The following is a 27081-nucleotide window of genomic DNA, read 5'->3' on the forward strand; positions in this document are numbered from 1 at the left end:
TGGAAAAAGTGGAATGGGCCACCTCCATCGTTCATCTCTTGTATAATCATGGCTGAGTGCACTGACAGTATGTATAGCTTGTGTAGAGAAGTGGCTGCATCAAAAATTGAGCGTTTTATACCAGTCGTATGTGTTTGAACCTTATTCTTTTTATAGCAGGTTAATGTGAGTTTGTGCTGTGAGCTGGGCTCTCAGCTCGGGGTTCTTAATGACTCTCTGACACCGACTGAAAGGCTGTTTCTATATGGTAGTGTTTTTCTTGCTTCAGTAATGCATTGGGGACTAAGCTGCAGTTTTTGTATGCTGTTATCTGTGGCCACTACTGTCAATGTTTATTGACAGCGTTGGAAGCTGTGCTTCCTTTATATTGCAAGTTAGTGTTATTGTAGTTCAGTGGTGGTAGGTGAGAGTTTGCACATCAAAGTCTGTTTACAGGTCTTGAGGATGTGCTACTGCGTATTTGAAAAAAAGTCCGGCAACACCTTCTGTGCCTCCAGAGGGATCAGTGTGAAGTCCATTAAACTGCCTCAAGTGTTGTCACTTGCATGGAATAAAAAAATAACATTTTCCAATAATGTAAAAAGTCCAAATTCAGAATAAGTAATCTACATTTTTCTTTTAAGTTGAGTGAGAAAATATTGTAGCATTTTTTTTTAGATAATTCATAACTTAATGAAAATTTTAAAAGCGAAGAAGAGGTGCTCATTACCATGTTATGAATGTTGATGCTGCACAGTTTATTCACCAGAGGCCACTTTGGAACGTCCCTGATGGCACCATGGTTGGAGCACCAGAAAAGCAGCAACCAGCTGATCTGAGTAATAAATAATAAATAACTAGAGATACTACTAACACGCAGTCAGAAAATCATGTGTCTAAAATAACAGTAGGAATCAGCTGACATACTGGAATATTATTGGTCCTGAAATTCCTATACTTGTTCAGGCTCTAAGCATCCCTTAATATCAAGGAGAACAGGTGAACACACATGTTCTAGCATATTTGGTCTTGTCTCCTGTATATTTTGACTTTCATACTCCCCCTCCTAATTGGCTCTCCAGATAAGGGAACACAGTGTGTCTCTGCATTATTAACAAGCAGCCAGGCTGTCCATAAGTCTTTTATAGATGCAAAACACCCCATCATACTTCTAAAGGCTTCAGTGAGAATGACATTCCTGTCGAGATTTCACCATATGGGGAATCAACTCCTGAAACAATCCACTGCAGGCATGAAATTCAAGCTTATTTCCTTTAATGGATCAGTACCAAAAGTAACACATTTCATAATGTGCCAAACTGTCTCCATTTTCAGTTTGTGCTGCAGTCTTTGCTGTTTCACTACTGCTCAGCAAATAGTTGGCAAGTGTTTGCAGACAAGTCAGAACTTAGCATGCAAACCACAGGCAACCATGACAATCTGCTAACGACCAAAGCAATCGCAAGGAGGTCTCAGTTTACCAAAAATACCAACCAGTTTTACTGAGCAACTGCCAGCAGCCCCCAGTAGGTTTTTAAGGAGTAAGACATTTAAATGGATCTTAGAATGAAACAGGGACAACAAACAAAACACACTGCAGAACAAAACAGATTGCATAACGTTGAAAAAAAAACTTCAGATGACGTTTGGACTGTGCAGTGAATTGATTCATCGCGAAAAAGGCTCGGCAACCCCTAGTGGAGCAACGGCATAGCAGAAAACAGAGATAACCTGAATGTTAGGAGATGCACTTTTAGCCTCTCAGTCAGACACCATTCATTTATTTTTCATGGAACCTGAAGCCGCAACACTTTTGGAAACCCTCAACAAGTAGAGGAATCTCTTAACCACCCATTTGCACGCTTAACCTCAACACTGATCAAGATTAGATGAGTCATTAGCGGAATTCGTGGGGATGAGATGGGTAAACTTATACTCTGCTGCACCTCACCTTCCCTTTGTAACCACTGCACCTAATGGTAGTTATAAAATCGCCTCAGCATACATGATCACCCCAGATCACCTTGCATGTTCACTTGTTAAATCAAAATAGCTTTTACATGAAGTTTGCATGCTGTGCAAATGCAGGGTGCTGCATGACGTGGTGTCGTTAAGGCTCAAGGATTTTAATCTTATTTGTTTAAGACATTTATTCACAAAGGTCTAAGAAAGGGCATTTACCTGAGTGGACTGAGTAGACAAGAAGCACTTGACAGAGCGGCGGTTTCTTCTTTCTAAATATACACTTTGGGGACAATATACAGCGTTGGCTTTATATAAAGTCTACTTCTAAAGAGGATTTGCTTATGCAGGTTTGACTTGGAGGTGAGCTGCATCTTTTCTGCACTGTGTTATACACAATGTTATATAGATGAGCTTCTTTTCCAGAATAATTGTGTTTGGTTGTCGCTGTCGAGTTGTGATTTTGGCCGTGTTATGTGTCTATATTTGTGTGTTGGTTGGAAATAATTTTGCTGTTTAAAAGTCAGTTTGTCATGTCTTTGCAAATTAGTCTCCTTGAGGACCGATTTAACATTGATTTCTTTTAGTTTTCATTAAGTGTGTTTGCTAGGAACATGACGGAATAATGAAAGTCTTGGGGTTTTGTGGAGTGTGTGTCTTATTGGTTATCTGGTAATGATTTGTCTGGTCTGCATGCATTAGACTCTGCCTGTTCAGATCTAGAAAAACAAATTACTGATTACTGTTAAATGTGTGTATTATATGTGAGTGTGTGGTAATAACAATATGAATCTTGAATGATTCATACTGCTGATTGAGTGCCATACTGCCCGCAGGACAGTGATGATGGACTGTGTGTGTGTGTGTGTGTGTGTGTGTGTGTGTGTGTGTGTGTGTGTGTGTGTGTGTGTGTGTGTGTGTGTGTGTGTGTGTGTGCGTTCACTGTTCTGCCCACAGCAAATGATAATGAGGAAGTTGTTTTGGCTGAGCTGCTGCAGTTTATTTAGTTCCTTTGTTGTTAGTGCACAACTTTTTAATGACATTTTATATTCTTTCACATTTGTTTGTGTAGAAGCACAAGAAGAAATTTAAAAAAACTTAAATACTGACTTTGAAAGAAGGAAGCAGACCCTGATTTAATTGCTTTACTCGTGATATCTGTAATCAGACATTAGACCACCTGTTATATATTCTTTATTTCAGGTAATAGCATGTGAGCAGCAGTTGGACTCCACCTACGACGCCCGTTGTGATGTCTGGTCCCTGGGCATCACAGCTATAGAGCTAGGAGATGGAGACCCACCCCTCTCTGACCTCCACCCAATGAGAGCCCTTTTTAAAATACCCAGGTAAACCTGCCATAATTGCATCATATTCTGTGCTGAATGAATTTAAATGATTTGGTTCTTATGCCAAATCTGAGCTGAAGGTTGCAAATAAACCAAAAACATGTTGTGCTCTCTTCAAAAATGAGTTTGATTCTCAATAAGACTTATTTAATGTTTTATCGAACTGGACTCTGCTTCAAGGCTAATGACAGCTTTCCTGCACATAATTAAGTTCTCATAGAAATAATTTACTTAATTTTATTTGTACTGTGTTCGCATTTTGTTTATGTAATGTGTTTTTACATTTTTGATATCTTGAAAGGTGCTATTACAGATTAAAGCTATTATTATGCTGTTTTGCCGTCCCTGGATTTGATACAGCTGATTAATGACTTTGTCAGAGTGATAAAATAATGACTACCCTTTTAATTTGACCCTGTTGTGCATCTTTTCTTTTTTTTCTTGTTTTGTCGTCTGAAACACTTTTCATGACTTTTTAATTACAGTTTATGGGCTGAGAAAACACAGCTCGTTTTGAAAATGCGAATACAGGCATGTACAGTATTAAGCTTTCAGTCTATATCAGTAAATACATAGATAGTACTCAATATGAGTTTATGGATATATTTTTTTTCTGTAGGTTTTAGAACCTAAAATAGTCATAAAAACTAAAGTAACTAAACGGAAACCGTCAAATACACTCTGAAAGAAAATAAAGATAAAATTTAATCGGAAACTACAAAATTATAACCACTCTGCTTCCATTTTTAAAGCTGGAACCATGCATGCAAATAGCCTTTGCCTTAAGATACAGCTCACCCCAGGCAGAAGTAAAATGAGATGATATTTTCTTCACTGCCCTGATACGGACCATCTCACAAGACTGGGCATGTTTTCATTATCTGACTCCTCGGCTTGTAAAGATAGCATAATGTATAGCGCTTGCACTGCAATAAAGAAAAGTCCTCTCCTACTTCCAACATAGTGATTTGTGCCTCTATACAGACTGTCACCACACTAAGTACAGTCTTTTTAGTTCAAATGGCTTTTTTCTGCTTGCAGGGCTTTATCCATTACATACTCCCTCCCTGGCACTCATCCCAATGATCCTGCTGGGGGGAGGCTGCGGGCACAGCCCCTCTTTCTCTTTGTTTCTACTGTGAGCTGAAGCTGATTTTCTAATTGTTTATCTTCACCTGATTTCAGTGTGAGAGCACTTAACCATCACAGCACAGCTCTTTGTCCATCACTTCCCTGAAACACGCACACACCTACACACACAGACTGCTGCTGTGTCACGGCTGTCCTGTGTGTTTGCTCTGGGGGTTGTGCTCCGCCGGAGCCATCACACAGCTTTCTCACAATCTATGTGACTGCTGCAGCCAGAGCTTCGGGCTCCCTCTTCACACTCCTCACTTCCCCCCGCTCACTACTCTGGCTTCATTTGTCAAGCAGTCTTGGAAAAAGCCACGCTGAGGGCATTAGTTCATCCACTCTCTCTTATTTAGTACACATTTGCCCTCCCCCCCAAACAGCAGACCACCGAAGCCATTCCTCATTTTTATTGTGATTGTTATAATCCTGATTTTTCTATCAATAACTAGTATGGTTATTTTTATCAGTACAGTTTTACCTACTAATTGCAGCACACAAGAGCTTGACACAATGCATGCAAACATATAATACTATAATGTATTTTATATACAGTAATGCCATACAAGCCAATACAGTTTCTCTATTGAGGTTTCTTGAGAACTGTCTGCCATATTGGATGTGATGCAACCAACAGTTGTGAGGGAAAAATGCATAAAACCTGCTGGTTGGCAAGTTTCAGCTGTTGCTGAATGAAATGGATTGCAAAGCTGGCACTGCATCAGAAACCTCCTTGTGTTTACTACGGTTGCTGCAGCTCCCTGTAGTTTGTATGGAAGACACTAACTTATATTTCAAGGTTCAAGGTTCTTTATTCGTCACCTTGAACCTTGAACCTTGAATTTAAATAGGAAGAGAAAATGAGGACTGCAGAGAAGGACCAAGACAACAGTATATGTATGGAAGTCAAATCTGTGCTCAAAGCTTCGGTCTCTGGAGTGGATAAAAGATTTAAAGTGCTATTATAATTGTGCTCAGGTGTTAATAGCTAAGCTTTCATTTTCACTATGTGTAACAGAGAGGATTTAAACTTGCCTCCGATACTTTACTAAGTGAACTTTTGGCAGGCGAAACTGAACAAATTGCTTTAGTGAACTGGGGTACAAACAAGAAAACAGTCCAAGTCCTTGTAGCCTTTATAGTGCTTTAAAAAGTAGCTTTATTATTCAGGTAGCCCAATGCAACTACCCCAAGTTATCTCTGCAGAGCTCGCTTTGTCTTCCGGATAAGAAAAACACTTTAATGATCACAGTATTAGCTGAACAGCCTGAAAATAAAGGCCTGATGCATTTCCTGTCTATATTGGTTGTGTTGTGTGATAAAAAGGAGACGAATGTCCTCTCATTAGACCAATTATTTGCTGTCAGAGCCAACGTGCGAAAGGCCTCCATGCATTAACAGACAGCAGTGACTTCGCTGCCGAGTACCTGGAACCCTCTTGTAAAGAGGTACTTAAAGCAGAACATGGAATCCAATTAGCCGAGTTGTTTTTCTGCTGTGAGGCCTTGTTAAGTTTAACCCCACAACAATGTGTGTACATTTTCAGGGTAAAGTATTTAAGAAGTTCTGGTTTGAGTCTATACACAAGTTTCCTAAAATCAGCTGTAACGATACCATCCAGCTGCACTGCTCTGATGGCTGAAAGCTGCCACTTTTCGCCACCAGAGAAACACCTCTGGATGCCCTCAGTGACGAATCGTCCCAGCCTTTTGTTCTCCGCCCTGCCCGCTTAAATCCTATCTCATCTTATCTTTCCATTTATCTTTTCCATTTCTTCCCGTAACAGAAACCCGCCGCCTACTCTCCACCAGCCGGAGCTCTGGTCAGATGAGTTTAATGACTTCATCTGCAAGTGAGTGTGGCTTCTAGTGTGTTTATCCTTCCTGTGTGAATAATAAATATTTACACAGATAACCCGCTGCTTTGAATATGAATGTGAGAAATGCATTGCACTCCTCTTTCTGCCTCATGCTTGTTCTCCCACCTCACAGATGTCTGATTAAGGACTTTGAGCTGAGACCGAATGTGCAAGACCTGCTCCAGCATGTGTTCATCAAACAGACTGTCGGCAGAGAGAAAATCCTGCAAAAACAACTGATTGAGCTCATTGATCTCAACCAGCAAATTGGAGTGATTGAAAAAACAAGGTATTGTGTCCTTATGGCTTTTGTCTCTATGTTTTTGTCCCGATATCTCGTTGTATGAGCCAAATACTCCCGCACCGTAAAGTGTTTGATCGATTTTGATACAAAGCCCATGAAAAACTTAAAACATAACGCCCTTCCTGTCGGCGGTTGTTATATGCTAGGCTGTTGCTTAGCTTTTGCCGACAGTATAATCCAAATTACCCTCCTTGCTGGATGTTTTACAAGCCCTGTCACCCTCACACAAAAAACAGGTCAATCCTGCACCGGCTGCACTTGATCTGTAGGCTCCTTAGCATGAGTTAAAATGTTGCCCTTTAAAGTGAGTTTCTCCCTGTACAGTGATAACATGTCGATCCCGTTTCTGTCATTTAAGCCATCATGGAAAGACAGACAGAAGCTCAGACAGTAATGACAGGTAACTATAGAGGATGCTTTTGTGACGCAGTAGGAGCTTTTATAATTCAGTCAAAGCTCTTGTTGTAGTTGTGATTGCACACGTATTTGCCATCAACTGCCACCCTGCCCTTCTTACATTGTTGTCTGTTTTAATGTTCAAATCATGTTATTGTCACTGTTTGTTCTGTTTTATGAGTTTTAATTTATAATACTGTAATGTCATTTGATGCTGTCAGTGGTTATGATATTTACTGTAAATCAACTACAGGAGCTTAAAAGCTCACTTGTGTTCAGCGTTACCTATCAGATAAATGATGCTTCAGTAGAGATACAGTGAAATAGGGTTCCTGGAACTTGACCCTGGAACGTTTTCAGGGATTGAGCCTCTGACCTTCCGATTTATAGATGACCCGCTCTACCACCTGAGCAGCAGCTTAACCTGTAGAAAGGCCAATATTCAAAATTGTATAACACAGAATCCCATATATGAGGCGTACTTTATACCATGAAACTTCTCAAATCAGACTGGTCTTAAAAATGTTAGAGCTTGAAAATAGAGGAAAAATAATTCATGCAAATGAAGTAACAACCAACTTTTTTTAAAAGAGTTGGTGTCTGACAGTAACATCATGATAGTGTTCTGCCTGACTTTCCCCAAAATAATTATTTTAATATTGATATTTTTGTTTACAGGCAGCATCCACAGCCTTCAGCTACACTCTTAAAACTGTATGTTGTTGAAATCATAATATAGTAACTAATATTTGACATGGAAATTTGAGCGACCTAGTTTAAGCAGTTCTATAGCTCTTTGAAAATGGCACAGAAAGCTAAAATGTGACAGTTTTCCTATTAAAAGTAGATCACCCTGGAATTATTTAAGGATATCTGGGATGGTCAGGCTGGAAGCATGTGGTCAGCTGACATGGAATGACCGTTATGCATACAAAACCCCAAATTACAAAATTACTTGAACCCCATCAACAACATGTAAGTATCAGGAAACATAAGAGTCACGTTGTCTTTTTAAAAGTGTAATAACAATAAAGCTGAAAGCTTGTTCAGTAAATTATGTTCAGCACTAAATTTGCTGGTTTCCTGATATCACTTGACAACTGACTTGTAAGCTGATGTTGCAATTCCTACAATGGGTAATTGGAATCTTGTGGGATTATTTTATTCCCTTGTGCAGACTTAATCTTTCTAAAGACACATTTACTTAAACTAGAAAATATATGTTTACTAAACTTAATTCACCCACTTCTGAAGTTTATCCTCCCTGTGGGACTATTTTTGTTTTATTTTATCCCTCTCTGTGTCTACTCTTTCCTTGATGAAAATAGAAGATGCTTGAATAGAGACGAGTCCCTGAGATTAGAGTCATAGTCAGACCAGTGCGTCCCAGTAAAGGCTCCACTGTGAATGACCTTTCCTGACCTCTGCAAAGTAGTGGGGCTTGCAGCACAATTTCTAGAAGAATCTGCAAAATTTAACATTCATTTTTTCAGAGCATGCTCACTAAGAGATGTCATTGTTGTGTTCCAGGCATGAACGTATTCATACCAAAAAAGGAAGCCACATGAAGACACAGGACGCAGACGAGGTGGATGACCTCGCCACCCTTGAGGTTCTAGATGAGGTAAAAAAATAAATCCAAATGCATCTTTACCCCAAAGATGGAATTGAACCTGATATATCTACCTAATAAGTGAAAAAACGAATTTGTTGTGACAATTGTTTAAAAAAAAATAGATCATTGGTATGTGTTTTTTCTTGCATTTTTATTTAGGCTTTCACAGTTTCTTTTTTCCCCCTTCCTGGCTGCACAACATTAGATAACAAGTTAGAGTTAGGATGAAGTCATTGAATGCAGCAAACATTTTCTGGTGAAAAAGAAAAAAACCCAGAGAATTGATGGGAGTTAGAGCTGAAAATCTCTGCCTGTTTTATTTTTCTCCTTGAAAGCATAGGTAGTTTCTATTGAGATACATTTATGAATTTACAGCAGAGTGCTCTGCTCACTCTCTCTCTCTCTCTCTCTGCTGATAGAGTTAATGTAGCTCACCCAACAGCCTCTTTCTCTCAGTCTTTCACTTTCATCTATTATTTAATTACACTTTGGTGTTTAAGTGAATGGATAACTTGTTCTGGTCTTCACAACCCAGACCAAAAATAATGATAGATCAAGTACTGTTTTCTTAACGTATGTATGCACAGATAAGTGGTATTAATAAAATATTAACTTTGTAATTACCTGCTCAGCCCAAACTGCTCTGTCCCAATCAAAATTGGAATCTTGGCACCGCACTTGGCTGGAATAAAATGGAAAAAATTATTTATTTTATTTTTGCCCTTCTAGACGGTAACAGATACAACAGCTAAAATTTTCATGTACGATATGATGGAGAAAAAAATATTTGGTTTATTTGACAGATAGTGATTAATGCGTTTAAGTTGCAAAATGAGTTACAAAAGTATTTTACTTATAACAAGTCAGGTAAATTTAAAATATACACTGTAAAAAGCTGCCAACATGTTGTTCTAACTTTAACCAAGAAAAGTCAACACATATTATTTGTAATTTCAAATCAAAAGTCAATTCTGTTCAGTTTAGTTTTATTTATCTAGCACCAAACCACAACAGCAGTCACCTAAAGGCACTATATTTAGGGTAAAGACCCTACAGTAATAGAGAAAACCCCAACAATTAGATGGGCCCCTGCGAGCAAGCAACAGTGGGAAGGACAAACTCCCTTTTAACAGGAAGAAACCTCTGGCAGAGCCAGGCTCAGGGAGGAGCAACTATCTGCCACACCAAAAACAAACAAAAACTCCAAAACGAACATGGTTTTGTTTCCTTTTGCAGAGGAACATTTTTTATGATATGGTGAATTCTATGTTTATTATATTCAATACTAATACTTTTATATTAAGATTAAAAGTAGTGAGTGTTGTTTTTCCTGTTCGAAGTCCTCTTGTTGGATTGGACAAAATATATTGTCATGCAATATAAAAAGTCGCTTGAGTGATTAAACGACTAGTTTAGAAGTCATAATCAAAAATTAACATTGATTGAACGTTTACTGCATCTACTGTGATATATTTGTATTTAAGCGCTGTTCAAGGTACATTATGTCACATTCTGACTTTTAGCATCATTTTTCCTGATTAAACATTCTGGTCTTTCAAGAACCAAAACAAAACAAACCAAAAATACACAGCAGCATCTCTGACAGAAAGAACATTTGGAACTATTTATCAAATCTGAGGGATGAACTGACATATTGAATGAGTTGCCAGCAGATATTTCCACCCATCCTTCAAGCTGAAATGGGCTGCTGGTTTGAGGGAAACGTTGGCATAAACGAAACTTCTGTGGGGTTTTTTTTAAAATAAATATAGTTCTGACTGTCATTTAGCAAGCATCTCATACTGATATTTATTGTCTTTGTTTTTTTTTTTTTTCCAGAACACTGTCGCAGATCAACTTCAGAATCGCTATGGAAGAGATCAAATTTACACATATGTGGGAGACACCCTCATTGCAGTCAATCCTTTCCATAAGATGGAGATATACATGCCTGAGGTCAGTGGAGATAAATAGACCTTTGTTTTATTTGGATCTGTGTTCCTTCCATGTACATGCATCTCTACATTTGGTCAATAATGCAGTGAATGTAGCCTGGCATAGCTCATTAGAGCCTCTGCAGTTCTTCAGTCTGCTGCATCCCATTTGGTTTCAAACAGCGCACACACATTTTCACAGATACTACTGCTGTTTTTCTGCCTCGTCCATAACTCAGTGGCTCTATTTTCCTCTCAATTATTTTGTTTTTGCCTCAAGTTTGTTGCTAATTTTTCATTTATGTCCTGAGAGAATATTGCAAATCCGCTTTGTAAAATAATTCATTTAGTTTTCTAAAAATATGTATCTATTTTGTTGTATTCATTACACTCTTGAGCACGTCTTTAACAAGCTTTTATCTTTTTTCTCCCTCTCTTCATAGCACACTAAGATGTACATAGGAGCTAAGCGTACAGCTAACCCACCACACATCTTCGCTGTGGCTGATACTGCCTACCAATCTATGGTGTCATACAATGCTGATCAGGTAATAAGCTCTTCAGTTATTACAAACTGGTTGAGTTTACTTGTTTAAGTGCTGTTGCACACGATGCCAGAGCAGCAGTTTGACAACACAGACACTAAAAAATACAGAAACCACATACTAGAAGGTACCAAAAGCAGGTTCTGTTTTTGTTTTTAATTTTTTAATTTATTTATTTTTTGCAGGGTTGGGGGGATTTTGTCTGATGCTAATAATGCTAAATCTAGTTTGCTAGGATGGTTAGCATGGTGTGCCTATTATTCGTATTGGAGAATTGGCAAGTGAATTAAGGCCTTTTGATTGGATCGTCTTTGGGGAAATTCAAGTACATCCTTTCTAAGAAAGAAAGTTTGCACAAGACTCTGAACAGTACTGTGAAAAATTAAGCACACCCCATGATTCAATAGCTTGCAGAGCCTGTCGCTGTGGACGAACTTTAGCCCACTCTTCTTTACAGTATTGTTTCAGTTCATTGAGGTTTGTGGGCATTCATTTATATACAGCTCGCTTAATATCCTGCTACAGCTTTGCAGTCTGGTTCAGGTCTGGGTTTTGACTGGGAAATTTCAAAAACTGATTATTTTCTTTTTCAGGCATTCTGTAGATTTGCTACTGTGCTTGGGATCATTGTCTTGCAATATGATTTTATTGTTAATAAAGCTAATAATATAATATGCCTTTCCCATATGGACTCTGTATTTGAATTTTCTTTGTAAAAGAAAGCCAGTATGTTGATTCTCTCTCCACCGTCTGCATTCAGTGACATATTTTAGTGACAATGGTAGTTAAGCTGTTAATAACGTTATTAATATTATTCGTGTTTAAGCCTCAAAGCCTTTTTTGTTGACACCACAGGAGTCAGAGTGCATATATAATTAAATGTGACTCAAGTGACTTCTTGTGTGCAGTGTATTGTGATCAGTGGGGAAAGTGGAGCAGGGAAAACAGAGAGTGCTCATCTGCTGGTGCAGCAGCTGACGGTTCTCGGGAAGGTGAGTCATGAAATCCAACCAGCACAACGCTTGATCTCTTGGTAGATATTCTGTTAACGCAGTTTGAAGATCTTGTAATGAGTTCGTTGGTGCTGCAGTTAGTGCCAGTCATGATTTGAAGGCTAACTAAAAAGGAAATGTCATTTCTCTTGACTTTTTTTGTATTCATGTGAGCAGATAATAGAAAGTAGTAGTGCAACTTGTCACAGTGTAACACCTTTTTTTTTTTTAAATTAGTCCCCCAAACTAAAGTGGAAGGATGTTTTGTTTAGGCCAATAATAGGACACTCCAGGAGAAGATCCTGCTGGTCAACAGCTTGGTGGAGGCATTTGGAAATGCCTGCACTGTCATCAATGACAACTCCAGCCGCTTCGGCAAGTACCTGGAAATGAAGTTCAACGGTGGTGGAACAGTGGTCGGAGCACAGATATCCGAGTATCTGCTGGAAAAATCCAGAGTTGTCCACCAGGCGATGTAAATATCACTTCCTGTTTCTTGTGTTGGTCCCGGTTTTGACTGTTATCACCTTCATTTGAGAGTGACATTCATAGAAAAATACAAATAATCTCTCTGTTCATTTTCTGAAAGAACATTGCCGTGAAGGTTATTGTTCTGCCCGCTTTCCACGGATCAGCGGATAATAGATTGTCTCTTTTTCTTGCTCTCTTTCACATCTGCTTTTTCACTTGAAACTGGTGGCATTTGCTTTCACCTGCATTTCACTCGGTCCATCATTTCTTCTTATCGTGTGTCTGGGGAGCAGACCGGGTCAAGTGGAAGGGCTAGCTTATTTCCTGTTGGATCAAAGATTGTGGTCTTGCGTGTGTCTTTAGTGGAACTTCAAAGACACACTCAAGTACTGCATTGGAAAACAGACACACATCAGAGAGGGCTCGATTAGGCCGTACACTGTATGAATATTTAGTCTGTTGATGGGTGTCGTATTTGGGTTGATAGAAAACAGGGTGAACTCTTATGTTTTCATGAATTAATCTTTATTCACATGTTGCATGTTTTGCAAGATAATTTTCAATTGCTTCATTATGGGTATAATTTAATTACACACACACACCTGAAATGATTGTTGATGCTTTCCGATGGGATTTGGTGACAGTATCCTGAAACAAATTTAGTTTGATTATCCTTTTAAAACAAAAATGGTTATTTACTGATGGATTTAGCAAAAGATTAGACAGGTTTTCCTTCACCATATTTATGATTAATATAAATTTAAGCTTAATTTTATTCATAATAAACAACCAAAGACATTCAGTGTTCATCATCATTCATCTATGCTTGTAGTTTATTTCATAAAGTCTTACAATTTGTGTTACTGGTGGAAATACAACTTGGTTTAGAATTTAAAGAAGGATCATCAGCCTTCTTTATTCAAACGAATATGGGAAGGCGTAGGATTGTTTGCAGATTATATTAGTTTGTCTGTTTTCCCTCCAAATTCCAAAACTATAACATCACAACAATGGGATTGGTCAGTAGCAATGTTGATCCTGGACACTATTAACATGATGCAGGAGTAACACCAACGTGGAGATATCAGATACACCAGGTTTTTAAAAAGCTGGAAACATGTTAACTAACTATTCCTGTGCATATTTTAGCATTAATCATGTTTATTTTGTTATAAATTTTCTTAAAAAAACTAAACTGGAGTCATGTTAATCATGTGGCGAAAACATTTACCTAGCATGTCTCCTTTTCAAGAATTTGATTTCCACTATATATGCGTGTTTCCACAGGGGGGAGAGGAACTTCCACATCTTTTACTACATTTATGCTGGCCTGGCTGACAGAAAGAAGCTAGCTCACTACAAGCTCTCTGACAGCAAAACACCTAAGTAGGTTTGACATTCCTTAGCAATTTTCCCAAAACACTGTTATCTGCGTCCCATGCTGCAAACTCCCAATTTCCAGAGACCCCAGTGGTTCCTTTTTGTTTTGCAGGTATTTGTACCACGAGAACATTAAACTTGGGCCTGACATAGTGAACAACGCTTCCTACAAGGAGCAGTTTGATGCAGTGGAGCAGTGTTTCAAAGTCATTGGATTCACCCTGGAGGTATAAACTGATGTATTCATTACTGGGCCACAGGTTTAGCAGTATAACCTTGATCCCAGTATTCACACTGACTTGTTCTCACTCGCCCCCATTAAAGTCACTCTATGTGAAAATAACTTGTAAACAGTCTTACTAGCTATAGCACCAGTATTGCTGGCATTTCAGAATCAGTGCGAACATGCCGGCCCTCTCGTCTTGTATATGGCTTGTGATGGAACATAAAGCTGCAGGCACATGTAGGCAGTCAGTTCTTGACATTGTGAAAACCTAATGAGGCTCAAAGTACTGATTGCTCTTGGGATCTCCACATCAATAGTACTTATGTTATAATCACTTGGCAGTGCTATTTTACTGTGTCGTTTTGTCGTCCATGAAATGCACTTCAAGCTGATCCCTTAATATATGTGCTGCAGGTGAATTAGTGTTTTTTGTTTTTTCAAATCTGTATTGTTTGTAGAGTTAAGATTTTAACAAACTGTGCCCCTTTTTGGTCTATTTGAACTGCTTTCATAGTTCATAAAAATAATTGAGCCACCTATTTTCGGATTGGCTACTCTTCGCAAACAGAAGGTTTAAACAGCAGGTGGGCGGGGCTTCTGTGCTCAAAGCTAGAGCTATGAGTCTGAGGTGACCATATTAGGGATAGTTGCACACACTGATACATGTTTCCATACAAACTGTATTTGTTCTAATTTTTGCAGGAGCTCGGAAATGTTTACAGCACACTGGCTGCCATCCTCAACTCTGGGGACATTGAGTTTTCTCCAGTTGCCTCAGAGCACCAAACAGACAAGAGCAACATCTCCAACATGTCTGTCTTGGAGAACGGTAAGAAAAGAGAGAGAGAGAATCACAGTGCATGATGACAGAAAACCAAATATGACTCTGAATTTCCTCTGCTACACCCCCTTCATCCGCCTCCCTCTTTTGCTAACCGTCATTAACTCTGCAGGAGTCCTCCATGTTTAGATAAATACAGGAAATGATTTGGTTAAATCAATTACCCAAGACTGCGTTAGTACATAAAAATCATGAAGAAGCATACATTTGTAATGGTTAGATATTATAGTGCATGCTTTGCATTATATTTTCTGAATTCAAACACCTGTTCTGAATGGTAATTTAGAAAACAACATAGATGCGGCCTATTAATTGAATGAATATTCTCCTGCTCAGTCAGAATGAGGCTACATATTGCATAAGATGTGCTGCTTTCAGTAAACTCCACACTATAAATGCTAACTTTTACCCCCTTCCTTATCTCATGTCACCTCAGTGGCATCTCTGCTTCGTATCCGCTCAGACGAGCTGCAGGAAGCCCTGACCTCCCACTGTGTTGTGGCTCGCGGAGAGACGATCGTCAGACCCAACACAGTGGAAAAAGCGGTGGAGGTGAGGGACGCCATGGGTAAAGCTCTCTACAGCCGCCTCTTCAGCTGGATTGTCAACCGAATCAACGCGCTACTGCGGCCTGACAGCCAAGGGTAAGATGGGGGGGGCAGAGAGTGTGACGGTGTGTTTGGTTGTCACGAATGAGGTCATCTGACAAAGTTCCTGCTTTTGGATTAAAATAGATACACAACTAGATTCACTGCCAAGTCTTTAAAACTGCAGAATATACTTTAAAATCTACTTGCGTACATATTGCATCGAGTATAGTGAGCGATGTTAAAACCAACAGTTTAACAGTTTTAAACATAAAAAGACTATAAATTCTTTCTAACGTTTAAATGATGTCTGTCTACTAACGTCCTCTCAGCTGAAGTGCTAAAAATTGCACTTTCGCTAATGGCCACTAAAGGCTCATTCTAGAAGTGAGTTATACACTCCATGCCCAGTTTTCAAGCAGAAATAAACATTTCTGCAGCCTGCTACAAAATTCTCTTTTGCTATTTCTAGCTAATTTACACCTTTATGACAGATGCATGTTGGTACATTGAAAAAAAAAACTCAATAAAATATTTTAAGGCTTTAAGTTTTACTTTTTACATTATTTTCTCCATTTTGAATTATTTTCTCAAAGGTCTGAATGAGTAAATTAAAAATTTGATAAAAAATAATCTGAAATTTTGACTTGCTGTATGGATGGGAAAAAAATCAGTGGCAGATAAGCTTCCAACTAAATATCCAAGACTTTTTGCTTTTTACACAAGTAAGAATCATAACTTAAAAATAAGAAAAGTCTGTGAGTGCTCAGCTAGAGTAGAGAAGTGCAAAATAAGAACCAGTCCACTTACCATTTAAGTGGCAGGCTACCAGAACAACATAGCCATCCCTAGCACCATACGGTTAGCTATTCTATAAATGCATTTAAAGATTTAACGTTTTATCCTCGTCTTCTCCAGAGAGGACGACAAGGGCCTTAACATCGGCATCTTGGACATATTTGGTTTTGAAAACTTCAAGAAGAACTCTTTCGAGCAGCTCTGCATCAACATTGCCAACGAGCAGATCCAGTTTTACTTCAACCAGCACATCTTTGCGTGGGAACAGGTAAAGTTCAGCCCACGAACCTCACACCAGCATGCCCCCCAGCCTGTCACTGAATTCAAATAACACTTTCTCAGAACGTGAATCCCTCCTGAACAGCTCTCTGTGTGCAGTTTTCACCTTGGTTCTAACTCATTTCCATCTAAATTGAGATAACATGTCATCGTTTGTCAGTCTGCACTTTAAAAGAGATGGCAAGGGTAAAATATGCTGCCGTCTTTATTCACGGCAGAATGAGGTTCTCTGTTCTCCCCTCGTGCAGTCTCGTGAGAGGGTTTTGCCTTCGGGGGGGTCAGAGAATGGTTTGCCAATGTTAAATGATTTGGAGTCACCCATTGGGAGGTGTTATAAATCATTCCAAACGAGGGTCAATTAGGAGTTGAAGACACTTAGTGCTGGACTTAAATTCACTCTTGGGTATTGTTGGAACCAGGCCCAGAAATATATTGTCCTATGCAGCCATCATATGTATATCCAGAGCATAAGGGAAATGTACGGTGCTGTGAGATTAATAGTTCTACATAAATAAGGCAGAATTAAAGGATTGCTGTATGGTAAGTTTTTTTTCAGCAGTGCATTTACTCCGCTGCCCTCATGTTTTCATGTTTGTTTACGCATGTGGTTGCATATTGTCCCAATCTATCTGCATCCACGCTGATTTTTTTTCTGCTGTACTTCATTTGCTTCACAGTGGCACTTCATGCTCGAATAAGCAGATTGATTTGATATTGTTTGTTCCCATTTTGACCTGTTCTCCGTGGAGTAGAAGTCCCTGGTGATGTTGCTGAGTCATAGTAGCAGCTCTGAGTCAGCCTGATGTGATCAGGTTTGCTCACTTTGCCCTGCAGATCAGATTTATCAGAGCCGAGTTAAGAGGAGATAAAAGACAACAAATCAGCATCGTTGATTTAATATCATCCTGTCCATAAACAGCTGCTTTGGGACGATTTATGTAGGTAAATTCCTAGACACTTTTATTTTAAAAGGTCAAGCCTTTATGAACGCTAAAGCGTGACACTAAAGAAATAAAACCGAGGGTATAAAACTGTACTGCTGTTTAATGGATCTTAAAGTGCATTTGGTATTGTAAGACAAGATTTCACTCATGCAGAAATACCGCTTTATTATTAAGGCAGCAGCATTAATAGCATCTTAGTATCAAGGAGATCAAGGAGTAATGACTATTGACCATGTATAGTAACCCAGTCCTAAAGGCTGTCCTGTAACAGTGAATATGTGTCATTAACCAGAGACCAGATAGACAAGCTACAGTGTCTTGCTAGGATTAGGAGATTAACCTTGGAATTAGTTTGATATTTAGAGCCAACTGGAGAGATCAGCATTCAATGAAAGGTTATTCACTTGTTCATAATTCATTCTAACATGTTATCATATATTAGGGTTAGCTAAAGGAATCCCAAACACACAAAGAAGCTGATTTGACATCTTATTTGGACCTTTTTATTTGGTAACATGGAAATCGATTGAAAACTTAAGAAATTCAGGCTTTCATCGAGCTGTTGGAAGGTGTTTTGACCCATGAAAGGAGGCCATTAAAGACATTACATCACGAGAGCTTATTTCCACTCCTGTGCAGGATGAGTACCTGAATGAAGAAGTTGATGCTCGGATGATCGAGTACGAGGACAACCGGCCACTCCTGGACCTGTTCTTGCAGAAGCCCATGGGGATGCTGTCACTTCTGGATGAAGAGAGCCGCTTCCCGCAGGCCACTGACCAGACACTCGTAGGTGAGCTGCTCAGATTTCAATAGAGAAATGTTTGTTTTATTTGCTTTATTATTTATGTTATCATGTTTTGAGTTTGGTAACCTTGGTAACCACAACTTCCTGTTAGTGCAGGGGCTGATTACATATGAGGTGTTAATTTAACTTTTCTCCAACTATACACTCTGATATTTTGCTTTGTCCCAGAGCAAGATAACAAGTGTTTAAAGTTGGCTGCTGTGACGGTTTCACAATCAAATATAGCTTGGAACAACAGCTTGACCCTCTCACAAGCCTGACTTCTGCTGTGACCTACATATACTATACTATAGATTTATTGTATTGTATCTTTATTTCAGACATATACAGAAAAAAACGATATATACAAGTACACATACTTGCATTTACATGTACAAATATGAATATATATGTAAATACACACGTATGTGCTCAGACAAAACAAAAAAAAGAAAATAAATAAAATAAAATAGAGTCTAAATGACATGAAATTACAATTATTAAGTCTGAAATGGAGTAGGAAGAAGTATAACGTACTTATTAATCCCTACCCCATGCTTTATAATAGATATTGTAACTTGAATCTAGGGTGTGTAGGGACCTTCGGCCTTGGGTGTTTGGATAATTAACTCATGCAGTCTGATATTTTAGAGAAATTTGAAGGTAATCTCAAGACAAAAAGCTTCTGGAGGCCAATGAGGGTTGACCTGGGCTTTGGGATTCACCACTATGCTGGAAAGGTAATATAACATTTAATTCTAATCATAAACTGAAGCTGTTTGGCATTTGCTATTCATATCTTTCTTTATACCTCTCTACCAAACCTTAAGGTGATTTACAATGCCACGGGCTTCTTGGCCAAGAACAGAGAAACCCTTCCAGCTGACATTATCCTGCTGCTGCGGTCGTCGGAGAATGAGCTCATTCGCAAACTTGTCACTCACCCCCTCACCAGAACAGGTGAAGTAGACACAACAGCTCTTTGTGAATGAAGTTAAAATCAAGTTAAGAAAGAAAGGTAGAAGGTGAAAAGCTCTAACTTTTGCTTCAATTATTTGAAAACAGTGCAGAAGTACTTAAAATAAAATGACAGGCCATTCTTAGCCTGTTTAGCTTCGTCCTCTTGTCTGGCAGACGTGTTTTGTAATAAGCAGTATTCTTTACCAGCATGTATTCTTTGTCAGCAATGTCAAAATCTAATCACAAAACTAATAATCTGCTTATTGCTTTTTAAAAGCATTTTTAAAGGGGCTGTTTTTAGCAGTGGTGCTTCATAACCTGATGTCACGTTCACTGACCTGATCAGCAGTAACTCTCAGCATGACAGGAGCCGACTGTTTAGACTAAAAGTAACCTCAGCAATTATCCCACCTGATTAAAATAATGTGCACTGCTCTGTTTCTTCAGATGGTTTCTGGATGTGTGACTAAGTCTCTTTTCTCTGTTGAGGGCAGTTTGTTCACTGACTCACTCTCTAATCCACTATTCATTTCACAGGCAACCTTGCCCACACCAAGGGTAAAGGCATAAACACAATACGGAGCCCACGGACCCCGACACGCACCGTCACCCTCGCCAAGGTACTTACAGCACTGTCTGCATTATCACTGTATTATCTCCCACATAAAGAACTTCCTCTGAAAAGTTGTTCAATTTATTTTCTCCTTATTACTCTCACTACTCCAGTCGAGACCTGCTGCTGAATTACAGTTCAGATACTTGTGTGTCTACTGTGTTTTTCATTTATTCTCTCTCTGTTTTTACCCAACTGTAATTACTGCTTATTTTATTTATTTTTTCACCTTTCTTTCGTTTTTCTTTTTCCCTTTCGCTGCATTTCTGTTTCAAAAGATGGGAGTGCTAGGTTTATACAGTTCTTTTTCTTTTAGCGAGGTAATAAAGATTTTTGTATAACTATAGGCTACCCTTTCCTCACTCTAGATATCCTTATAATAACCAATTGGATCCCGATATAATGGCCTGTAGCTTGGTTTGAGATAGTTACAGTTAAAGTTACTTAGTTCAACAAAGTGAAAAGCGACCTATTATGCATTTCCTTATTCTCTATTTTATATACCTGTCAAAAAAAGAAACACAAGTAACATATCTATCATATATATATATATATATATATATATATACACACACACACACAAGACTTTTAACCTGCAGAATGGCCTTCTCTGGACGTGCAAACACCTCTAATCCAAGTGTCTGGATCTGTTGTTGAGGAATTAGCTGTGCAGTGGTCCCTGGTTGTGGCTGCTACTGATGAACATGTTGACCTAGTGTGTTGCTGGCATGTTCAACAGGGACATATCTTGATTAAATGCTGGCCAAAGAAGTATCTGGATATGTGTCTGATCCAGAAAGGACTGCTACTCTGGAATTGTGCTGCTGAAACAGCTGGAGGGTGGGGTGCTGCCACAAACATTTCACAAGCACAGGTTGAAGCACTTCATCTTGGTACCTCTGTCCAGTCAGATTTCCATCAGATCAGAGATGGCTCTCTCCTTGGAGTTATCAGTGGAACCATTTTTGAGATTTACAAGTGATTTCATTTGTGTTTTGTTAACAAAATAGTAATTTCATTAACTAAAACCAGAACTGAAAGCTAATCAACGTGTTTGGAGTTTTTAAAAGATGAAAAATGCACAGTAGTCAGTTTTAAAACAAAGATCTGATGATATTATATATGTCACCATATACAACTTTCCATAGCTCCTCATGTTTAACGTGACAAAAGTTCTAAAATATTAGCTCAGCATGAGCCCCTAATGAGCCAAAAGCTTGCTATGGTGCCAAGGAGAGCAAGTATCCCTAATGTGGTTATCTCAGGCACAGAGCAGAGGCCCCGCCTACCTGCTGTTGAAATAATGTGTTTGTGAGAGGCAGCCAATCAGATGATAGTTGGCTTAAAGGAAGAGGGAAAAGAGCTGAAGCAGAGAGTGATTTGACGGGAATCACTCAAAGCTATTTTAATGGCCTCCAAGCGTAAAAATATAGAGCTGGAAATGAGCATAAAAGGTCTACTTAAAGGTATTTTTCCTGCATTAAGTCTCTGTGCAGGTCATTATGTGTATTTGCAGCCTTGCTTTGCAAAATGCTAAATGCACCTAAAAACATCCCTTGCTTCCTTCTGATGTATCTCTTATGCCGTGCTAATACTAGACTTGTTCATATCCATCACTGTGGTGGATTTGTGTTTATAGCACCATGCCTAATTCTGCTAAGCAATTTCAGAAAAATGGCTTACATAGTCAATCCATTTAAAAAAAAAAACACTTTTAAAAAAGTGTTAAAACTTTAAATTTTGCACTCCAAGCATTCCGTAATCAGCCTGACTCTTTCAGGTGCCAGTATCCAAATAAAACTCCTCCTGGCAACTCAATTGCGTGGCTTTACGTGCCGGTGTGAATTAGTTTAGATTGCAGCAGTAAACCATTGCTAAATGTAAGCCTCAAAGCCATTTGCTCACCTAAAACCAATCGACAGCAGCTACATTTACAAGAACTGTTTGATTAGTTCTTGAATTTATTTCCATTCATCTGCATATTTTAGGAAAAAAGCTCATCAAAGGTTTTGCTCTTGAGAAGACATGATGAGCGATTTAAATGCTAAAAAACAGCATTAGGCTGATGGCGTGCTATAAAGGTGGTCTTCTCCCTGTTGTGTTTGTGCTGAGAATTAGATGTAGAGCTTATTAAAATGTTACCAAATATGTGATAAAGGACAATTAAGTGGTTAATTTTTTTATTTTTATGTAGCTGTCTGTTTTTTGGGGGGGTTGTTTGTTTTGTTTTTTCTAAGCAGTTTTTAAGCATAGAGTCATTGACATGTGACTGATTTGAGTGTAACACTGTTGTATATAAGTAGACCATATTCTTGATTTGGCACTACTTGTTTATCCACTTTATGCATCTCTTTTGCAGCGTTCTCTGGAATTAAAGCCTGCAAAAAAATTCTTGCTTGATGTAAGCAAATGCAAACGGTGATTGGTGGTTTTTCAAAAGCACAATCAAATGTTTGGAGTAAAATTTGCACAGGAGAAAAAAGATAAACCGCATACATATCTTATAATTTAGTCGGATATCCATACTGTACAAGCAGAAATTATAGAGAGTAGTATTATATCATATAGCTGGTATTATTGGCCTTTTTGATATGTTTTATGTTTTTTTGTTTTTTATAGCCAGGTGAATCTGGAGACACGCCTTACCACCCTAGAGAAACCACCAACATGAGAACACAGACAGTGGCCTCCTACTTCAGAGTAAGATTTGAACATGTTTTTTACTTATTTTATTTTATTTGCTTGGATCAGTTATTTGGGAGGTTTTTAGAGAGAGCCACAAATTAACAAACAAATACAGTTGTACTGAGTAGTCACATACACTCATCATGAGCATGATGTCATAGTAATTTTGAGCTTTTAATAATTTCTTTTAAGTGTTTTGTTTCCAGGGTGGAATGATTGTACAGCATAGATCTTTAAGGACTTTTAAAAAGTCCTTAAAGATCTATGCATTTATTTTGGATTTTCTACACAGGGTCAGAATTATAAATACAAACATAGAAATTATACATACAAACTCAGATATTTAGATACTCTTTTAGGGCCAGGGGCTGGATAACCACCATCTACCATTATAGAACTGTACCATAAATTTCTAGCTGGTGTTCCTTGAGTACCTTGTCTCTCCCCAGAGACATTATAACTACCATATCTTTACCACAACTACCCCTAATCTTCTTCTTCTGCTCCTTCTAGTACTCTTTGATGGACCTTCTGTCCAAGATGGTGGCAGGTCAGCCTCACTTTGTGCGCTGCATCAAGCCCAACAACGATCGCCATGCCAACAAGTTTGACCGTGAAAAGGTTCTGGTCCAGCTTCGATACACTGGTGTTCTGGAGACTGCCAAGATCAGACGCCAGGGTTACTCTCACCGCATCCTGTTTGCTAACTTCATTAAGAGGTCAGTGGTAAAAAGCAGAGCTTATGAAGTGATTACAAAATCAGCATGTAGACCCTTGATATTAGTGTCCAGATAATTACATTGATTGCTGCAGGTACTACTTATTGGCTTACCATGCTAACGAGGAGCCCGCTGCGACTCCAGAAACATGTGCTGCAATACTGGAAAAGGCCAAGCTGGAAAACTGGGCTATGGGAAAGACAAAGGTAAGGAGAGATTTAATTTGGTGTTTACTGTTGTTTCTCACTGTTTGGTTAAGTTGAGGCAAGAAATTAAAAGAAATTTGCCACCTTTTTATTGTTGCATCCCTTCATGATCCAGCAGGAATCTCAAACATGTGGAACAAACATCTAAATGTAGCACATTGAGTTCAGAGTTGTGCTGATTTTTTGAGTCTCCTTTGCCACAGGCCAATTTAAAACTTCAGTACTAGATAAAGCTTTTTTTCACACGTTACGGCCATGAATAGATTCAAATTAAGTTAATAAAGGACTCCAGATGAAGGCTTGTACACCCAAAGCGTTTAGGTTAAACAAGGCATGAAAATAAAAGAATGCGCTTCGGATTTTTTTTTTGTTATAAATCTATAACCAAAGAGCATTTCAAAGATCATCATCATCATCAAATTTCATAGATTTGAGTGAACAACAGTGATTATCCCACAACTGTAAAAGGCTGATGGGGTGTGGTCGTCACCCTGCCAAGCGGTCAGGTGGTTGGGTGGCATGGACCCTCAAGTTTCTGTATGAAATAGCTCGAGAACAAAGCAACATAAGATTTTGAAATTTATACCATAGATGTATCCACTAAAAACGTTGGACAATTTTGAATCTCAGTGACCTCTTTCTCAAGGTTATGGTCAAAGGTCAGGTTTTCATCCAGTATGTACAGCTCCTGAAAATCTTGGAGTTTGAATCCTGATGACGTGATCTCAAGGTCAGAGGTCAGATTTTCAAATTTATACCTTAGGTGCATTAACTAGGAGGCTAAGGGGTAGCACTGACAGCTGCCAGTATTTTTACATATTCTGATTACCTAGGGTTAGGGTAAATATTACTGCAAACTGAAGCCAGTTTAGTGAAGACTGCTTTCTTTCCAATGCTTTATTTTCTGCTGCTTTATGGATTAGCATTTATTTAGTACTTTTCTAATCTTGATAACAACTTAAAACACTTTACACTATGAGACTCATATGCATTCATATAGCACTGACGGGCACATGCACACGCCACATAAAAAGGTACCTTAAATTGTTGAACCCAGAAATCTCCTGCTGTGAAACAACAATAACTTCTGCACTGTCGTGCCTGAAAAGGGAATCCAACAGTGCTTGCGTGATTCTGCATTTGAGGCTGAACTCACAGTGTTAAGTTTATATTTGAATGACTAACAGATGTTTTTATCTCTCTGGGCTTAGGTGTTTCTCAAGTATTACCACGTTGAACATCTGAATCTGATGGTACAGCAGACAACACAGCGAATCATCCTGGTCCAGGCTTGTGTTCGAGGCTGGCTTGGAGCCAAGCGGTACCGGCGGATATTAAAAGAGCGAGAACAAAGTGCCCTGGTGCTGCAGTCAGGTTAGTAAACTGTGCACGCTGGTTGTGTACCAGAATGTCAACAAGTTATTGAGGAGTCACAGAATTTTTTTTTTTTTGTGCTGCAGCATACAGAGGCCATCAAGCTCGGAAGAGGGTAGCTGATGAGAAAAGCAAAGCAAAGTTTGAGGCCTTCATCATCCAGTTTCAGGCTGGTAGGAGTCAGATATTAAATTAGTTACATTATCTATATGTGGTGCGTATTATATTGGTTTACCCTTGTTCCATTTTCTTCTTCAGTTTGCCGAGGCTATCTCGCAAAAAAGAGGTACAAAGAGATGGTAGATGAGAAGAATAAAGCGGCAACCAAGATTCAGGCTCGCTACAGAGGGCATAAAGAAAGGAAGAGCTTTAAAAGAAAGCTGTAAGAGAGATGGAAGCTATGCACGAAGCAGCAGTGAAATGTCTTTTTTTTCTTTTCTTTTTTTTAACATAAATGTGTCTATTTTGCTTCCAGGGAAGCCAGAGAGAAAGAGAAAGCAGAGACTGCTTCGAAAGAAAATGAGGAACAGATAGCAAAACCAGAAAATGATGCAAAGAACGAGGAGGAGGAAACTAAAGCTGCAGTGGTTCTTCAAAGCAACTATAGGGGCTACAAAGAGAGAAAAAAGTTTAAGGAGAGAAAAAAGACGATGGCTGGAGCAGAGCTGGAATTGCCAAATGCAACAGCGGAAGAGGGACAGGAAAAAGATGTCCAAGAGTTGGCTATCAAAGAAGGAGAAGGTGAAAAGTCAGCTGATAAACAAGAGGAGAATGAGGAAGATGAAGAAAGTACTTATGAAGCAGAGGAGAATGATGACAGTGATAATACTCAGGTGCCAGAAGATGAGCACACAGAAGTGGCAGAGGAAGCAGTGATTCAGGATGCTGAGCCTAAAAAAGAAGAGCAGGAGGATGGTGGACAGAAAAAAACTGCAGGTGAGGAAGCTGCTGATTTAGAAGAGGAAACCAAGGCGGCCACTGTTCTCCAGAGTAACTTCAGGGGCTACAAAGAGCGGAAGAAATTAGAGGAAGAAGGCAAAATCCCAGCTAAGAAACAGAAAGCAAAAAGTCCTGCAGGGGACGAAGTGCTGGAAAAGGAACCAGGTAGTGACGAGGCAGAAAAAGAAGACTCGACAACAGCTGAAAATGCAGATGAGACCAAAGCGGCTGTAGTGCTTCAGAGCAATTTCAGAGGCCACATGGAGCGCAAACGACTTGAAGAGGAGGGAAAGCTCCCCAAGAAAAGGCAGAAGGAGAAAGATGTTCCACCAGAGCCTCCAAAGGAGGAAGAGACAGAGGAATCCCAGGAGAACACTTCTAGTGAGAACCGAGAAGGGCTAGATGAAGAGAAAGCAGCTACTGTCATCCAGAGTAACTTCAGAGGCCACCGGGACCGAAAGAAAATGAAAGCTGAGAGGGAAGCGCAATTGAAAGCTAAGGAGGAATCTGCGACTCCCACTGATGCAGAACAGGAGGAGGCTGTGGACATCACTGATGTGGTAATTGAACGTAAAGATGAGACAGATGTTGAAAAACAAAGACTGGAGGAAGAACACGCCGCAGTGAAGATCCAGAGTAACTTCAGAGGGTACAAGGACAGGAAGAACCTGAAGGCCAACAAGGAAGCTGCACAGAAAGAGACAAGAAGGCTGGAGAGCTTCTCCAGACAGGTTATAGCCTCAAACAGATTTTATTGAAAACTCACTATCTTGTCATTTTCTTTCCAGTCTTATATTCTTTTTCCTTCTAATCTCTCCAACAGATTGCAAAGACATCTGAGGACTTTCTGACTCTGCAACAGAAGCTGAATGAGATCATCCAGGCCCATCAATCAAACCCCGAGAACAATGGCATGTTGTTTGTGAGAGGAAACGCAATCAATGGTGGCTTCACTCCCCAGCGTCGCCACTCAAGTAAGATAAGTGAGGTTGGCTTGGTGAAAAACAGATTATAAAGCAATAAAAACAATTCATAATGCTGTCATGGATTGACCCAAAGTTAATTTGAAGTTCTGGTTCAGCTTTTGATGCACTGGACCTTCAGATAATTAAGAAAGACAGTCTGTCCATTCTCACTGTCTTCTCAGCTTTTGGTAGTCTTTTTCAGTTTGCTGAACTGAAGATAATGGATATGGTGCCCAACTGCG

At 39.1% G+C, this 27081-nt stretch overlaps 1 protein-coding gene across 3 annotated transcripts in view; it reads left to right on the top strand.

The window, feature by feature from the left end:
• The window catches only part of myo3a (myosin IIIA), a 65292-nt gene that overhangs the window by 25707 nt on the left and 12504 nt on the right, over positions 1-27081 (top strand). Inside the window, exons 7-34 of one of the 3 annotated variants that reach the window (XM_063483296.1) lie at positions 3145-3290; positions 6208-6273; positions 6413-6568; positions 6942-6983; positions 8510-8603; positions 10434-10550; positions 10972-11076; positions 11982-12065; positions 12338-12540; positions 13824-13922; positions 14029-14143; positions 14845-14971; positions 15420-15627; positions 16489-16636; positions 18231-18384; positions 19030-19118; positions 19209-19338; positions 19876-19958; positions 20230-20271; positions 22311-22352; positions 22571-22651; positions 23150-23355; positions 23450-23561; positions 24773-24935; positions 25022-25108; positions 25194-25317; positions 25411-26605; positions 26698-26848. In XM_063483296.1, coding sequence (XP_063339366.1) covers positions 3145-3290; positions 6208-6273; positions 6413-6568; positions 6942-6983; positions 8510-8603; positions 10434-10550; positions 10972-11076; positions 11982-12065; positions 12338-12540; positions 13824-13922; positions 14029-14143; positions 14845-14971; positions 15420-15627; positions 16489-16636; positions 18231-18384; positions 19030-19118; positions 19209-19338; positions 19876-19958; positions 20230-20271; positions 22311-22352; positions 22571-22651; positions 23150-23355; positions 23450-23561; positions 24773-24935; positions 25022-25108; positions 25194-25317; positions 25411-26605; positions 26698-26848 — 4369 coding nt within the window. The remainder of the gene's footprint in view (positions 1-3144; positions 3291-6207; positions 6274-6412; positions 6569-6941; positions 6984-8509; positions 8604-10433; positions 10551-10971; positions 11077-11981; positions 12066-12337; positions 12541-13823; positions 13923-14028; positions 14144-14844; positions 14972-15419; positions 15628-16488; positions 16637-18230; positions 18385-19029; positions 19119-19208; positions 19339-19875; positions 19959-20229; positions 20272-22310; positions 22353-22570; positions 22652-23149; positions 23356-23449; positions 23562-24772; positions 24936-25021; positions 25109-25193; positions 25318-25410; positions 26606-26697; positions 26849-27081) is intronic. The other 2 variants (XM_063483297.1, XM_063483298.1) reach the window with 2 other exon arrangements.

Source organism: Pelmatolapia mariae, linkage group LG9 (assembly GCF_036321145.2).
Source record: "Pelmatolapia mariae isolate MD_Pm_ZW linkage group LG9, Pm_UMD_F_2, whole genome shotgun sequence".
Classification (NCBI taxonomy): Eukaryota; Metazoa; Chordata; class Actinopteri; order Cichliformes; family Cichlidae; genus Pelmatolapia; species Pelmatolapia mariae.